A 17,056-nucleotide genomic window follows, 5' to 3' on the forward strand; every position below is an offset into this window, starting at 1 on the left:
CGCGTGGAAAGAAACGCTTCACTTGCTTCTCAAACGTTATGTTTCCATAAAATTTCATCAACAAGCCTTCACATTTACAAGAAAACCCAAGGAGAAAAGGTTTCTCACTTCTCGAGACCACTATGGATGCTGGGTTGGTGGAGGGAAGCGCTGACGTTGCTGCTTACAAGGGTGCTGACGACGTCATAGTTGACGGCAGGTTGGTGGTGTTATTGACAGAGCTGGATGGAATTCTCTGAGGACGCTTCACACAGTTTAGGTCAGTGACTTTCTAGAAAGTGTTTGTCCGTTGTGCTTTGTGTAGTCCAACATTCTGATTCTGATTCTGACAACGCACCATTGTTGTCTGCAACCCTCTGTGGTCCTATTTATAGAAAAGTTTAAATATGAATAAATTTTGTGCATTTTCGTAAAAGTTAAATAACGCAGTCATGGTTAGCTATTTGTTTAAAAATTTTTATTATTAGGATATGTTATTAAAGTTTGAATAAATATGATTGCAGATGTCTGAATATATGGTCATTTCTATGTTTCACCATGGGGTAAGATTTGTCAGAGACTCTGAGGGAGTTCTCTGCTACTTGGATGGTAAAGTGAAGATGTTTTTTCCTTTAGACTCAGATTACGTAAATTTCTTTGACTTCATTGAATTGTTTAAAGAATTGGGTTACCGAGAGTATAAGCAGATGTTCTGGTTAATATGGGAGCACCTAACATGAAAGCTGGACTTCATGTAATTAAAAGAGATATAGAGATTAATCAGATGGGGGAGGGTAAGTTGAGGTACAAGAAAACTGATGAGCTATACATCTATTTTGAACACGAGGTGGACATGCTTGAAGTAGTTGGAGAATGTATGGCTGAGGAGACTGTTGTGCTGGATTCTTCGTCATCATCATCTGGAGATGGATATGAGACAACAGAGGATAAGCCTTACAAGCCTCCTACTCCTGGATATGAGACAAATGATAGCAGTAGTGAGGAAGAGAAAAAGAAGAAGAAAAAGGTTCCAAAAAAGGGAGTTTCAACAAAGAAGAACATGAGTAATGAGGTTGCTGGGTATGAAACTGAAGATAAAAGTACTGATGAGGATCAAAGAACTAAATTGTTTTTGTTTTTATGGTTGTCTAATAATTGAAAGGGTTAGAATTAGCTATCAAAGAAGTAATTCCTAATGCACACTACAGAAATTGTGTGCTTCATATCTGAAAAAACTTTATCACACACTTTAAAGACTAACAAACTAAGCAAATGGTATGGGAATGTGCAAGATGCACAACTTTCCAAGAGTTCAATCGCTGCATGGAGAAAATGAAGACAATGAATCTGGGAGCATGGGAGTATCTCCAGAGATTTGATCTGGCAGTATGGACGAAGGCTTATTTCAATCATGGGCCGAAGGTGGACAATATTATCAACAATATGTGTGAGGTGTGGAACGCCAAGATCGTAGAGTATCGGGGGAAACCAATCTTAACAATGTGTGAAGATTTAAGATGCTACCTAATGAGCAAAATGAAAAGACATAAGAAGAAGCTAGAGAATCACAGTGGTCACTTGGCACTAGTACAACAAAAGAAATTGGACGAGTTTATCAAGACTAAAGCTAACAAGTGGAAAGCCATCTGGGCTGGAGACAATGATAGAGTACTGTTTGAGGTTCATAGAGGAACTAGCAAGGTTGGAGTTAACCTTCAACAAAGAACCTGCACTTGTAATGTTTGGCAACTTACTGGTGAAGTTGATTTCTAATCCATACTTATTTTACCTATGGTCAGCATACTTTGATTCCTATGGTAACTTATGTTTTACTTTATCTTGTATCTATTGCCTCACTGTGACATTGATTTCTAATTCATACTTAATTTGTTGTAGATTGCATGGGTGGATTGTATTTGTTTTCAAGAATGCCTTGCTGTCATGCAGTTGCAGCAACGTATAAAATTGGACTCAAGCTAGAAGAATATGTTCATAAATGGTTCACCGTGCAAGCAATTAAAGCAACATATATGGATTGCATCAAACCTGTTAACTCAGAGGAGTGCTGGACCCCTTGTGATGCTCTAAGGACAGAACCACCCAACATTAAAAGACCATCTCATCACCCTAAAATGAAGAGGAAGGTAGATCATGTAGAACCTGAGATGCACACGACTAAAGCTAGAAAAACCTTTGAAGTGACGTGCAGCAAGTGTGGACAGTTTGGGCATTACTACAAAACTTGTAAGAATGACCCAAAAGATCCAAATTGGCAACTATTGACAAAGAAGGAGAGAAGAGCTGCTAAGGAAAAGGGGTTACAGATTGTACCCTTTGACCTAAGCCAGAACAGAGGCTAGGTAATTAAGGTTCGAACTGGACCACTTTGTAAATTGTTAGGGGTTTAAGAGTCACCTGTGAAAATTATGAAGGGTTTATGTATCATATATTAAAACACCACTTATTTTAGCTTGTTTATATGAATAGGATGAAGGTTCTAGTCTGAACAATGATAATGTATAACCTACACCACCTATGGATCAATTGGTAATATCTATGAAATCTTTATATGTCTATATTGCTGTTTAAGTTACAAATTATAATCTCCTTATACTCACATGTTTTGTGTTACTGTGATAGACAAAAGCAAAGAAGAACAAGAAGAAAATTCTAAAGACATTACCAAGGAAGGGTAATTTGGAGTCTTATGAACAGAGAGACGAAATTTCCCTTTCACAAACTACACCCCAAATAGAAGAGGTATCGTGGTTTGTCACTGTTGTTCAACCTATGTGTCCCAATTAACTCATTGATTTTTTGTTACAGGTTGCAACAAACTCCTTCAACCTGAATCAATCACCTCCTCAATCCAACTCCACCTCCAATTTCAATCATGCCCAGAGAAGAAAACATCTTATTATTAGGCCCCTGATTGCTCCTATATCGGCTCCACCTTCATTTGGACTATCTACTCTACCACCTGGTCCTCCAGCATCAGGTCTCAGACCCTGTGTTCCAACCAAACAGAATGTGAACCAAGGACAACAGCTACCAATATCCGCCATCAATAAGTGCTATTTCTGCTGAGACTATGGCTGCAGCAAATTCTGGGACTGCAATAAGATTTTTCAAGTTCATTCCTACCCGTGGGTTTGTACCTCCGAGGCAGACATGATCTCTGATGTGTTGCTGTTGACTTAGATGATATAAAATTGAACTCCTTTTATTGTTACTTTGATGTCGATGTTTACAAATTTAGAAAAAACTTTGCTTTAATTAAGTGTATGCATGCATGTTTAGGTCAATTTAAAACTCTACTAGACTGAGTTGGAAGCTGTTTTGATTCAAGGCTACATGTTGCCTTTCTTTTTGTTGTTAAAGGGTTATATGTTGTCCCTTTCTCATGCTGAACAAGGATATGATTGGTTATTTTATGTAGCTGTTTTATATAAAGCATCTGTTTGATTTGTTTATCTAATATTGTCCATTGAGAAATTTGTATAACTACAGACTAAAATGCACTAAAGTAGTAACAGATCGTTTTCATTAAAGCAAGACATTATCTCATCTCAAACAACATACATTCTTCTGAAGTTAGTAATACAATTTAAAAGGTAGACATACACTTTACTCCAAATGCCTTAAACAACATACACTTTTTAAAACAACATACACTTTAAACCTAGTATGATATAAGGTTTTATGCTAGCCAAATGCCTTAAACAAATTTTGAGATTACAATTCCAAATACAAAAGTAAAAACCATAACTTTAACACTAACGCAGCTAGTACCACTATTGATATTACAATTTTTAGCTTCAATTTCTAACCCAGTAACTCTATCCTCTAGTTCTCTAAGTTTTTCAGCATCAACAACAGCAGCATCAGGTATCTAATTTTGATCTGGCTTTCACCCCTCTATAAAAGGAGAATTTCTTGGTAACTCATCAAATGATGCAACATAATCATCCAACCATGCTAAGTATTTGCAATGAGGTGTTGAACTTTGTACAATATACCCACAGCTAAGAAGATGTCACAAGGAGTTAAAATCAAAGAAACTTAAATTAAATTTGAAATTACCTTGAAGTGTGGACATTCATAAAATAATCTGTTAGGGTTTAATTCTGTTAAGGAGAGAAACAGTATTGCATGCGCCCCACAATGGCATCGTAGAGCAATGAACATCTTCTTCTTCTTCGCCCACCAACACTTCCTGCAGATACGCTTATAACACTTCTGCCTTCCTCTTTAAAAGCTTCTCTTCCACTCTCACCAATGGAACTCGACGCATGCTCCTTACTGCTGCTCATGCCTCTGCTACATTTTTCTTGTAAATGTGAAAGCTCGTTGATGGGGTTTTATGGAAACACAACATTTGAGAAGCAACTGAAATGTTACTTCCCACGTAAACAACGTTGTTTTTAAAGTGAGGAAGTTGGACAACTTAGTCTCTGTCCATTTGAACTTGTCTAATTAGGCATTGAATGAACACTTCAGCTAATTCATGTGACATGTCACGCTTCAAACGTGACAGCTCAATATTTTTTGTCAACCCTCGCCAGAAAATAATGCGCAGAAACTGCGTTGTATGACGGAATTAGGAGATAGGGACCGAAATGGATCGTTTTTATTTTGAGGGGTGGCGTTGCCATTCTTAAAAATAGACAGAAATCAAATTGAAAGTTCACTCAACAAAAAACAAAAATAGTGTAAAAGCAAAAAACAAATAACTTACAAAAGAAATAAATAAAAACTATAATTAAAAAAATGAATGCCACTCTTTATTATTTACATAGAGTATGTTATTTATAGTTTAGGATACCAATTAACATTCAATTATAGACACCAGAAACTGAAGTAATAGAAAACTAACTACTTATTACTTGAGTCTTGATTTATTTTATTTTTTTTAATCTATTTCACTATTTAACCCAACAAGTCGACACTTTCCTTCCCATGGTTGCTTTGGTTTTGCTATATATACGAAAATTTTGCCCTTTTTTTTTGGAGTAAGAGAATTTAAAATTCTATTTAGATAATTTTTTCACCATTTTATAGCTATAGAAAGCATAAATGCAGTGAAACAGTTTTTCCATGATTTCACATTCATACAATGTGAAATATTGGCTAACAATTCATCCCAATTTCGCAGTCTTACCTGAAAAATATGGGCAAATTAATTTCGCAAGCAAATTGAAGTTTTATTTTAGAAATGATCTAACATTGTATAAAAACGTACATCTTTTTAGTTTTACATAAATTGATAAATATTAAATTTTTTATTTAAATAAAAAAACCTTGTTAGAGTCAAGAGAGAAAAAAATACTACATGAAAAAATTTAATTAAACTTTTTGTATAATGTTCAAAACTTTCACAACTAAACCAATTACTAATTTAGTTTAGGAAAATGGTTTTTGCTAGCATATATTTTAAAGAACTAAGATTGAGTACCAATAATAAGTATTATGTTTAATGATTTTTAGACTGAAATTAAAATTTTAATTGTGGGACACAAGATTTCAATTCTTTGGGTATCTATAAAAAATATGAGTACAAAGAACTGAAATTTTTAAGGTTAAAGGTTGAAATTTTAATAATTCTTTTTAAAAATACTTATATTTAATTTTTAAAATTATAAATTTACCTATTAGTCTCATATTTATTTTAAATTAAATATGATATTGAGACATAACTTAATCATGTATAATTTATACTAAATACAAGTTAAAATTTTAAGAGGTCTGCTACGCATACAAGCTTTTTTGTTTTACAAGCTATACAAGTTGGTCCAAATCCAAGAAAAAAATACGCGCACCACTTCTTTAAATTGAGCATCCAACTCACGCGCCTTACAACATGTTCATTATGCCGCACTCTTCCTCTTCTTCCTCAATCAAAACGCAAACCGTCAAGATTCAAGCGGCATTCGAAATAAACTACGATTCTGCGAAGAGTAGAAGAAATCAAGAATAAAAGATACAAATCTCCATAAAAAATCACCAGAAAAAACGAAGAAATATTATTCAAGGTACTGTTTTACTATTCTTCTAGATTTTTTTTCTAGATTGTCTCTGCCATGTGCCTCATCTTTAATCAGCAAAACATTAAAAGATTTCAAGAAGAAATATACTGTCTCCCCCTGATATTAGGTGTATTTCTTAAATCCTTTGAGCGTATTTCTGTAACCGTTTGGGTGTATTTCTATAATCCTTTAGGTGTATTTCTGTAATTTTTTTGGTGTATTTCTGTAATCATTTGGGTATATTTCTGAAATTTCATTATCTTCAAAACAATTTCAAAGTTTGATTTAAAAAACTATGAAAAAAAAAACAGAAGAAGATCCAAGACAAAAAAAGAACGCACGAAAGAGATCGAGCAAATTTGACAAGAAACTCGAAAAAAGAAAACGAAATCTTTTAAAAAATGGAAGTTATATATTCACGTGTTAAACACTTTATGTAGAGATTAATCCAAAATTTAATTTAATCTCAATCTTTTAATTTTAGTTTTTTTTTTATTTTAACGCAATCTAAGACATCATATTAAGATTATCACCAATAAAATTTTTAAATTTATTACATTAATAAATACATGATAACTGTATTGAAAACCTAATGTTCAGATGTTTTGTATAAATATTTTTTAATTGGTAAGCGTAACACATCTTCTTAGCCTTTATAAAATGTAAGGTTACAAAATATTTGAAGTTTTATACCTCCAACAGGATTTCAATCAATTTAAACTTAATAATTGACTCTCGATTTAATCTGGTAGATAATTTTGTAACTACAAATTATTTAAGAGACATTACAATTGAAAAATATTTAATGTAAGTTCTTATTAATTTTTTTTGGACAAATATTTAAAAAATTTTAAATATAACTTTTAACAAGAAAAAAAATAAAAAAGCATAAATTTCAAGAAATAAATCATCTTAATTTTTTTCTCAATTAAAAAAATAAAATATAATCTCTAATTCTTTAATATTTTTTTTTATATTTTCTCTTACTTCTACTTATAAAATTCAAACAAAAAAAATTTGAAAAAATCTATTTCCTAAATTTCAGAATGACACGTAGAAAAATACCTATAAACCATCGTCTTCTCTACATAAGATAATTCTGGCACAACTCGTAAGCTACACAACACGAAAATCAGTATGATGCCGATTGCTTAGTTATAACATCCGATATTAAATCTGGCACCAAATTGATACGAGAATGTCACAAATTTGGAAAGAAAAAGCAAAAAAAAAAAAAAAAAACAGAGCAATGGTGTTGATTAATATTTAATAATAATAAATATTCTGAATTGGGAATCAGCTACAAAAATTGACCTGAAAAGTGAAAAGGCTTGGAAATGAATCGTTGTTGATGGAAACAAAATGCTGTTTGTTTTATTAATTTGAAGTTACGTTACATTCTTGAATTTATAAGGATGATTTTATTGAGTTTGTCCATAACGTGATAAGTGGACGGTTGAGATGGTTTGATTGAGACGCTAATGTGCATCCAAGTGTTGCTATTTACAGATCCAACTCTTCTTGGAGAATTGGATTTGGCCCACCCATGGACCCCTTTATTTTCTACTAATGACATGACACAATTACCAAATACCTCATTTAATTTCTTTTCTTCCGAATAAAGCATTTTATGTTATGCAGTTAGATACTAAGTTAAGGACCATAGATTAATTTTAGTGCCTCATCCAATGGTCCAAACTATAATGACCAGTCCTGTGCTATTTTCTGCAAGGTTCAGTATGAAACAGACCCCTTTCTATCTTTTTCTTTAATCTCATATTTCGTATATATTTAATTTAAGTCTGTATTCATCCCTGTATCACTATGCCCATTAGTTATTACCCGCACCGTTACAACATGCGTTTTATTATTATATTATATGCGCCATTGTTACCTTAATTTAACCAACATTAATTATTAATAATTAATAATATTGTTAATATTATTATTATACCATAGTAGGATAGAACTAGAATACTATATCTTCCCCCACATTAGAACAACATTGCTGAACTTGCTTTCTGCTTTCTAATTTTCACTTCTTCACACTTCACTCTTCACACTTCACACTTCACACCTCACAAATCCACCAAATCTAGGAGCATATTCCAGCTCCACCACAAAACCCTGCAAAAAGAAACTCACTTTTGATTCTTTTCAGGTACCCATTCTCTTCTTCTGTTGCATTCCTAATTCAAGATCTTTTATTTATGGAGTTTGGAGGATTTTTTGTTCAGGAGATCTCTGTATTTGGTGTTAAACATGCAGATCGAGATGCGCATATATGCTACTTTATTATTATTATTTTCTTTTTCTTTGTTTATTTCACTTTTTATTTTTCTCTTCATATTTTGTGTGTGTGTGTGTGTGTGTGTTTTACATTTGATTTCTTTGACAGTTTTCTATTATGTTATTCTCCTTTTGATGTGAACTCCCCTTTGAGGTGATTGTACTCTGAATACTCGTGCTTTTTCTTTGTACTTCAACTGCAAAAAAATGTTCCTTGCTCAGTGAGGAGGGAATCATCATTCAAGGCTTGAAATGATTAGTTTCTTTCTGTCCAGCTTGTATTGCTTAGCTGATAAAAAATATTAAACTAAAAAAAAATGGAGCTTTATGATGCTGTTTTTTCTATGTGCTGATGGGGTCTAGCTGTGTGGTAAACCCCAAGTCATAGGTAGGTAACAAAAAGGTCTTAAGCAAAAGAAATAAAAAAAAAATTCAAGTTGTAGATACTGGTACACACAGCAAATTGTAAATTGAACTTTAGTCATTCATGCGTAGTTCATGATTAGATCACTATTTTTCTCCATATGCTGCATAGAGATTAGGATATTCAATACAGCACCTTAATCAAGTAACTTGGAAGAGAATGATGCTAAACCTTGGATATGATTTGGAAAATATTTTTGGCTAAGAGTTTATTTTGGTGGTAATTTGCAAATTATGGTTTGATTCAACGACCATTTTTTATTTTTTTATTTTGTTTGGGGGGAGGGGGACTTAAAATTTAACTGAATGTGATTTTGACAATACATGTTTTGATGTTTTGAAAGACAAAACAAACACATACTTCGATGCAGATTTTGATTCAACCTGTTCTTGCTGTCCAGCTGTACCCTTAAGTCTGTTTTGATTTATGTGCTTATTTGTCTTATTACATGGATGAGAATATATTATTTGATTTGATTATGCCATGGCAAGTTGCATGGAGGTATCAGCATATGAATTGGCCTAAGATTTTCCACTGGAAGGGAGAGGGGTTGGGGAGGAACCTGCTTGTGTTTGTATGCTCCTGACACTGTTCTAGTTCCTTGTTAGGTGAACTCAAGCTCACTACTTGACATATGCATTATAAAAGGGCATTGAAACACTGATTTCTGGTGGAGCTTGACTAGTGCATCTTCTATGCTATCTTTTGTAACAGAACATATGGGGTCACTCTGCAGCAAGAATCGTCGTTATAATGATGCCGAGGCTGAAGAAAATGCACAGGTTCTCTTTTCTTGAAAAGTTGCATACTACTTAGGCCACAGATAATTGTAAACATTAAAATGAGATCTAATTTGATAAAGCTGTTGTGCTTTTGCAGGCTGCAGAAATTGAGAGAAGAATAGAATTAGAAACAAAGGCTGAAAAGCATATTCAGAAACTTCTACTACTAGGTTTGTTTCATCTGGGTCAGCTTTCCCTTTATATCACAGATTCACAGTTGTGTTATTGTATATACTCCACATATAAGTTCCCAAGCATAAAATTAGTCAAGGATTAAAACTCCTAGAAGGACTTGGAATCTAACATTACTTCAGTTGTGATGTTGTCAAGAGCAGAAATAATCATATATGCCACAATTACAACCTGCATGCTTTTGTTGATGTTATCTTTTGTGGACTTGCATAAATAAACGAATCGATTTCTCTGTTATTTAGGTGCTGGAGAGTCAGGGAAGTCTACAATCTTTAAGCAGGCAAGAAATTGCATGTTCTCTACAGCTTCTTAGGATAATATATGATTGCTAGGTTACCTTATATTGAGTGCTGACATTGCCTATTGGTTGAAATATGCAGATAAAACTTTTGTTTCAAACGGGCTTTGATGAGGCAGAGCTAAAAAGCTACATACCAGTCATTCATGCTAATGTGTATCAGACAATAAAAGTACGCAATACTTGAAAGGGTGTGTTGATTATTTTTCTTTTAAAAATACATAGAGCTTAATAGTGCCACCATAGTTTCAACAAAAAGTTAAATGTGAGTTGAGTTTTATTGGATATATTTGAGAAAATGGTTCCTTAGATTGTGCTTAACATGTTTAAACAGCTACTGCATGATGGGGCGAAGGAGTTAGCTCAGAATGATATTGATTCTTCAAAGTATTTGATATCCAGTGAGAAGCAGGTAGTTATTTAGGTTTCTTTTCTGAAGCATCTGTTGCAGTTGTCTAACTTGTATGTCAAAAGTCTTGTTATTTAAAAGAGATTGATTTTATGACAGGGTATTGGTGAGAAACTCTCGGAAATTGGAGGCAGGCTCGATTACCCACATCTCACCAAGGAGCTTGCAAAGGAAATAGAGACTCTGTGGGAGGATGCTGCAATTCAGGTGGCTCTATTGCACACTTTGATTGTGTTGCCTTTGGTATTTCTCTCATAAATAACTTGGTATTTATGTCAACATTTTACTTGCTCTAGGAAACATATGCCCGTGGTAATGAACTTCAAGTTCCAGATTGTACCCATTATTTCATGGAAAATTTGCAGAGGCTGGCTGATGCAAACTATGTTCCAACAAAGGTATCCAAGATTGGTTTTTCACTCTTTCTTTTGTTGTTACTGTAATGTGTTTTATTTTCTTAGTATACTACAAACCTTTCTTTTCTATTTGGGCTATGTGTATTAAATGTTCCAAGTATGGCAGTCCAAAATTTGAAAAAAAAAAAGTTGTAGATCATGTTTTGTTAATAACCATATTAATGATCATATCTTGCTTTATTCATCACAAATCTGATCAGCAGTTAGCTCTGTTTGCTGTCCTAAACTTGTTTTTATCCATGATTCAATTTAACTTTCTAGTAGTTGCAAGCATATTAATATTGTCAATTGTGATGCTGCAAAAGTTACCTGATATGTAGTCACCACACCAAGCACACTATATTTTTTTCTTTTATAGAACCGTCAATATGAAATTGTTGTAAAATACCTCATATTTCTTTCACTATTATACAGGAGGATGTTCTGTATGCAAGAGTTCGTACAACAGGTGTTGTGGAAATCCAGTTCAGGTGAACATACTGACCTGAAATGATAGTCAAATGCTTATTTCTGACCCTCCCTTATACTGGATTGAAGATTTTTATATGCTGAGTAGTGCTGTATATTTGCTCATTGTTAACCAACTTAGAATGAAGGCATAAATCGTAGTTTCAAACAAATGCATTATTCAGTCTTTAGTCTCACTAGTTACTCTTCATATATAAATTCTCAGCAGTCTCTGAAGGGGACAATAAATTAGATTCTACATTTACTGAGTGCAATTCCTTGGTTATGAATTATAGCTTTTGGAATATTAACCCTTTAGCTTGATTCCTGTTGCTTGAGCTTATATAGAAACAATGTTGTAGCATCTTGGTACCTATTACTTTTTCTCTCTACCTATTACTAATAAGTATTCACAACCTTAGATTGAGACAAGTGTGATTCAGTCTTGGCATGTATGTGCGCATGAAGGCAGTTGTGCTCTTGTTGGTTACTTATTATTTATAATGTCATGTTGCTTTTTCTCAAATCTTAATCTGGTATAGAGAGTGGAACAACTTGATTGGTATGTCTTTGCTATTTTGACAGCCCTGTTGGAGAAAACAAGAAAAGCGGTGAGGTCTATAGACTCTTTGATGTTGGGGGCCAGAGAAATGAAAGGAGAAAATGGATCCATCTTTTTGAAGGAGTTTCAGCTGTAATATTCTGTGCTGCTATTAGCGAGTATGATTTACCAATTGTTTGCGTATATTAATATGATTACAAAATAATGTAATTTTAGCTGCATAACTTAGTTATGAGTATACACCTTCTATGAGTTATCATCTTGCACTTAAAAGCACTTACCAATTACTTGAAAGTGATGAATAACGGAAACTCGTTCTAGTGCTGTAGGTAAGGATTTAGCATGTTTGGTGTTAGTAATGTTAAAGAGTTTGGTGTGTAATAACTGATAATTAACAGGTGTGTGAAGCTACTATGGTCTTGACATGATATTTGCGTTTCAGGTATGATCAAACGCTTTTTGAGGATGAGAACAGAAACAGAATGATGGAGACTAAGGAACTTTTTGAGTGGGTCCTTAAGCAGCCATGTTTTGAGGTTTCATTCCATACTACCTTTTTTTTATATATATTATTTATACTTATGGAAAATAAAGAACTGATGATAACAATTAATGTTTGCATCTGTCAATGAATAATAACACCCCTTCCATTCTATGCACAGAAAACATCCTTCATGTTATTTTTAAACAAGTTCGACATATTCGAGAAGAAGATCCTGAAGGTAAGAACCTCCGGACATTGTACAATGCACACCTTTTTATTGGTTGAAGCTGTCGTCATTTCGGTCTAATGCAGTGTCTTTCATTGTTCAGGTCCCACTCAATGTATGTGAATGGTTCAAAGATTATCAGCCAGTTTCTACAGGGAAGCAAGAGATTGAGCATGCATATGAGTAAGCAACTTATTATCATTCCAAATTCTGCATTATTACCTATTACTTCAAGCTTTCTTCTTAGTTGTGTTTATAAACTACCTCTGCAGGTTTGTGAAGAAGAAGTTTGAAGAGTTATATTTCCAGAGCACTGCTCCTGACCACGTGGATCGCGTCTTCAAGGTCTATAGGACGACCGCCCTTGATCAAAAGCTTGTAAAGAAGACTTTCAAGCTTGTCGACGAGACATTGAGGCGGAGGAATCTCTTTGAAGCTGGTTTATTGTGACCATGGAAGACAATATGTCAGTGAGAGATGAAACATATTTTTACATTGAAGAGGTTATCAGATTTTGGGTACATTAGAGGTTTGGGTATACCACAGTATTTAAAATCCATTTGTTGATTTTGTGTCTCAGTAAAATGCTGTTGAGTTGAGTGAGGTGGATATTGGTGAAAATGGCCCTTCTCAAATACTTGATCACCATTTCCATCATCATCTTCTTTAGAAGGAAAAATTTGTTGTGCTTGAAGTTTTCAGAATGACATCATGATTTGTGATTATCCTCTTGTTTATTATTATTATTATTATTATTGAAAGTAACCCATGATATTTTTCATATTTTATATCCATTATTTGTTTTTTTATGGGGTTTTGTCTGTGCTTTGAACTTGTCATGTCAATATGTCATGTTTTGAATTGTAATATTTTGAAGAGAGTTTTTTATTCTTACAATCATTTTGAACACTTGCACGAAACCGAATAGCTTTCGGCCCTTGCTAACTGGAATTGTTGTCTAGATGAGATGCATTTCTATGGTTGACTTGACTGGAACTATTTCTCAACATGAACAAGATATAATGATGAGAGCGTGAAAATTTACACTATACTTTTGTACAAGAATATTATGGATGGGATTGTTTAGGAAAATGATAATGTCTTTTTTTTTTCCAGTAGATTTATACAAATATATAATTTAAAAATAATTATGTAAGGAGTGATAAAAAAATAAGAGTAATGTTATCATTTTTTTTTCAAATTTTAACCTATGATTATGATTTCGGAAATAATTTCAATGCTAGTCAATTATATTTGTAAATATAAAATTAGGTAATTGTTCGTATTATTTTTGTATAAAAATAATAAATTAAAATTTTTAAATAATTTGACATATTTGATTAAATATAATTTAATTATTTTAATTATTTTTACGACTGCACATAAGTTTTCGTTATAAAAATGTGAAGAGAACAAAGCTGCCGTGGTTATTTACTAAATAAAGAATCATATGACTAATCTTAGGTAAGAATATGGTAAAGGCTGCAAGCTAATAGAAATTGAAGTTGAAATAAACCGTTGGCTTCACCAAGAAATTTAGGGAAAGATGGTTTAGTTTGTTGATTTGGGCACCGCATGTTAAGAATAGTATAATGTGTAAATTGGATTCATTCAGGAGGTTGTAAACCACTCTCACCCAAAAACCAAAAGCCTTAACCCCTCTTTCTCTCACAACCATCCCCTACTTTTCTTTCCATCAATTAGCACAAACAAAAAAACAAACTCCCCCATCACTTTTCCCGCCAAACACAAACTAAATCAGTTATTCCACTTCTTGGTTCATTGTGAACACAACAACTGAAACAAGTTTGTTTTTTTCTTCACATATAAAGTCCAACCCTTAACCCTAAGTGCTTCATGCAAAGAAACAAGTCACTTTGTGTTTGCCCCATTTTGAGTACTCTTCAATCTAGTGTCTTATTCGTGATGGGTAGCAGTACTACTACACAAAGATCACATTGTTGGCATTATTGGGGCATCATTGTAGCATGGCTTACATTGTTGGAAATGAAGATGATGGTGCATTATGTGAATGGTGAACTCAATTACAAGGAGGCTCTCACCAAGTCATTAATATTTCTAGAGGCACAAAGATCAGGAAAACTCCCTTCCAATAACAGGGTACCTTGGAGGGAAGACTCAGCCCTAGATGATGGAAAACTAGCTAATGTATGTGTAACTATATAATGCATCTCAAATACAAACATAGAAAAGTAATAATAATATATTTATTTATTTATTTATTATGTACGTAGGTGGACCTTGTTGGAGGTTACTATGATGCTGGGGATAATGTAAAATATGGCCTCCCAATGGCTTTTACTATTACAACCCTATCATGGGCTGCAATTTTTTACAAATCAGAATTAGAAGCTACAAAGGAAATGGGGAATGTTCATGATGCCATTAGATGGGGCACTGATTATTTTCTCAAAGCTAGTTCTAGACGCAAAAGATTATATGTCCAGGTATATATATCTAAGCAGAGCCTTATAACGTAATAATTAATGTTTTGCAAATAAAAAGTTGCAATATATGTATATTTTATTATTGTTTTTCAGGTAGGAGACCCGGAAGAGGATCACCATTGTTGGGTTCGACCGGAAAATATGAAGACGAAAAGAACGGTTTTGAAGATTGATAGTAACACGCCAGGGACTGAGATTGCAGCTGAAACCGCGGCGGCAATGGCGGCTGCTTCTATCGTTTTTAGGGACTCTGATCGTAAATATTCACATAGTCTCCTTAACAAAGCGAAATCGGTATGTTACAATGTTTTGTTATGTATAATTAAACACAATCATGCTCTTATTTTAATTTGTATCTTATTTTATTGGCAGCTTTTTGTGTTTTCGAAATCACACAAAGGAACCTATGATGGAGAGTGTCCCTTCTACTGCTCTTACTCAGGCTATAATGTAATAATTTCCTATCAATCTTATCCAGTGAATGTTATATATATGTGATGATGTGGTTGTTTATAATAATTATTGGATAATACAGGATGAACTTATGTGGGCAGCAACATGGTTATACATGGCTACGAGGAAGCCTGCGTATTTGAAGTACATAGAAGAAGAATCGATAAGTGCTAGCGTAACAGAATTTAATTGGGATCTTAAATATGCAGGAGCCCAAATCCTTCTTACCAAGGTTAACTAGTTCTTTATTTATTTATGAAAAAGTGTTTTAGTTAATTAGTGTGTATCTTATTAATTAACACCACGTGTGTTGGTGTTGCTACTCCTCAGTTACATTTTGAAGGAACAAAGAATTTGGACACATTCAAAGTTCATGCCGATAGTTTCATATGTTCAGTTCATCCGGAAAGTCCCTATCATCAAATTAACTTATCCCCTGGTTAGTAATATTAATATTAATATCAAATGGCTTCTCTTCTATATGTATGTGTGTTTTAATATAATTAAATATATATAGGTGGGTTCGTTCATTTGAGAGATGGTGCCAACACACAATATGCTACCGGGGCAGCATTGTTGTTCACTGTGTATGGTGATTTGCTTGCCAAACATAAACAGAAAATCACTTGCGGAGACAAACAATTTGATCCCTCTCACCTCCTCTCCTTTGCTAAGATACAAGTTAGTTTTATCATTATTATTATTATTAACACTCTTGTTTGAGTACGATTTTATTGTATTTGAGCTCTTTTTTCTAATTGGAAAATATTACTGCAGATGGATTATATACTAGGGAAGAACCCTGAAGGAAGATCATACATGGTAGGGTTTGGGAAGAACCCACCAACACAAGCTCACCATAGAGGTGCATCCATGCAAAAGTTGCCAAAGGATGAAGAAGTAAACTGTCCCACGAGCTTCTCAAAATGGTTGAATAAAGACCAACCTAACCCCAATGAGCTCACCGGTGCTATTCTTGGTGGACCTGACGGCAATGACAAGTTCAAAGACAAGCGTTGGGAATCTGTTTACACTGAGCCATGCACATACATTAATTCTCTAGCAGTTGGACCTTTAGCCAAGCTTGCATCTTTGTCTTGATAAAAGTCTTAGTTACTCATAATTTGGTTGGAATGCTAAAAATTAGAATTCATAAGAATTGAATTCTTTTTCTTATTTTAAAACCACTAAAAATGAATGATACAAATTTCTTTGAGAATTTTAATTTTAACTTTTTTTTTATTTATAAATTAGATAAAAAAAATTTGAATTTCAAATTAATTCCCACACCCTTTAAATTTAGTCTTAATTTGATAAAATTTTTATTTTTCAAAAATAATTTATAAAAGTTAGCTTTCTAAAAGTTATAGCATATGTGTTTAGTGAATTAAATTAAAAATGACTTTTAATAAGCATAAATAACAACAATTGCGTTTAATAAAATACCATTTAAAATTTAAAAATATTATAATAAACATTAATATAAGAATTAAATTTACATGTTAATTAATGTATGAGATTTTATTAGACTCTTTAGTTTTGATAAACACAAACCAATTTTAAAAAATTCTCTCTTATGTGCTTTTAAAAGCATCTCTAAC

The 17,056-nt window shown here is 33.3% G+C and overlaps 2 protein-coding genes across 5 annotated transcripts; both read left to right on the forward strand.

Annotated features, from left to right (window-relative positions):
- Positions 1–7,987: 7,987 nt before the first annotated feature.
- Positions 7,988–13,259, forward strand: LOC130955687 (guanine nucleotide-binding protein alpha-1 subunit). 4 transcript variants are annotated; one of them, XM_057882611.1, is made up of 15 exons: positions 8,000–8,166; positions 9,210–9,326; positions 9,433–9,500; positions 9,598–9,670; positions 9,935–9,972; positions 10,073–10,162; positions 10,325–10,402; positions 10,499–10,606; positions 10,696–10,797; positions 11,230–11,285; positions 11,848–11,982; positions 12,267–12,360; positions 12,487–12,546; positions 12,638–12,717; positions 12,807–13,259. In XM_057882611.1, exons 3-15 carry the CDS (start codon positions 9,438–9,440, stop codon positions 12,982–12,984), a joined length of 1,155 nt encoding a protein of 384 aa, XP_057738594.1. In that variant the 5' UTR covers positions 8,000–8,166; positions 9,210–9,326; positions 9,433–9,437; the 3' UTR covers positions 12,985–13,259. The 4 variants fall into 4 exon arrangements, with proteins under 4 accessions (XP_057738593.1, XP_057738594.1, XP_057738592.1 ...); XM_057882610.1 differs by having other exon boundaries at positions 7,988–8,166; positions 9,316–9,500; XM_057882609.1 differs by lacking the exon at positions 9,210–9,326 and having other exon boundaries at positions 9,327–9,500.
- Positions 13,260–14,460: 1,201 nt separating this feature from the next.
- Positions 14,461–16,556, forward strand: LOC130957501 (endoglucanase 16). Its single transcript, XM_057884356.1, has 8 exons — positions 14,461–14,703; positions 14,790–15,002; positions 15,096–15,296; positions 15,375–15,452; positions 15,538–15,687; positions 15,786–15,894; positions 15,973–16,136; positions 16,233–16,556. Exons 1-8 carry the CDS (start codon positions 14,461–14,463, stop codon positions 16,554–16,556), a joined length of 1,482 nt encoding a protein of 493 aa, XP_057740339.1.
- The last annotated feature ends 500 nt before the right edge of the window (positions 16,557–17,056 follow it).

This window comes from Arachis stenosperma, chromosome 10 (genome assembly GCF_014773155.1).
Source record: "Arachis stenosperma cultivar V10309 chromosome 10, arast.V10309.gnm1.PFL2, whole genome shotgun sequence".
In the NCBI taxonomy this organism is placed as follows: domain Eukaryota; kingdom Viridiplantae; phylum Streptophyta; class Magnoliopsida; order Fabales; family Fabaceae; genus Arachis; species Arachis stenosperma.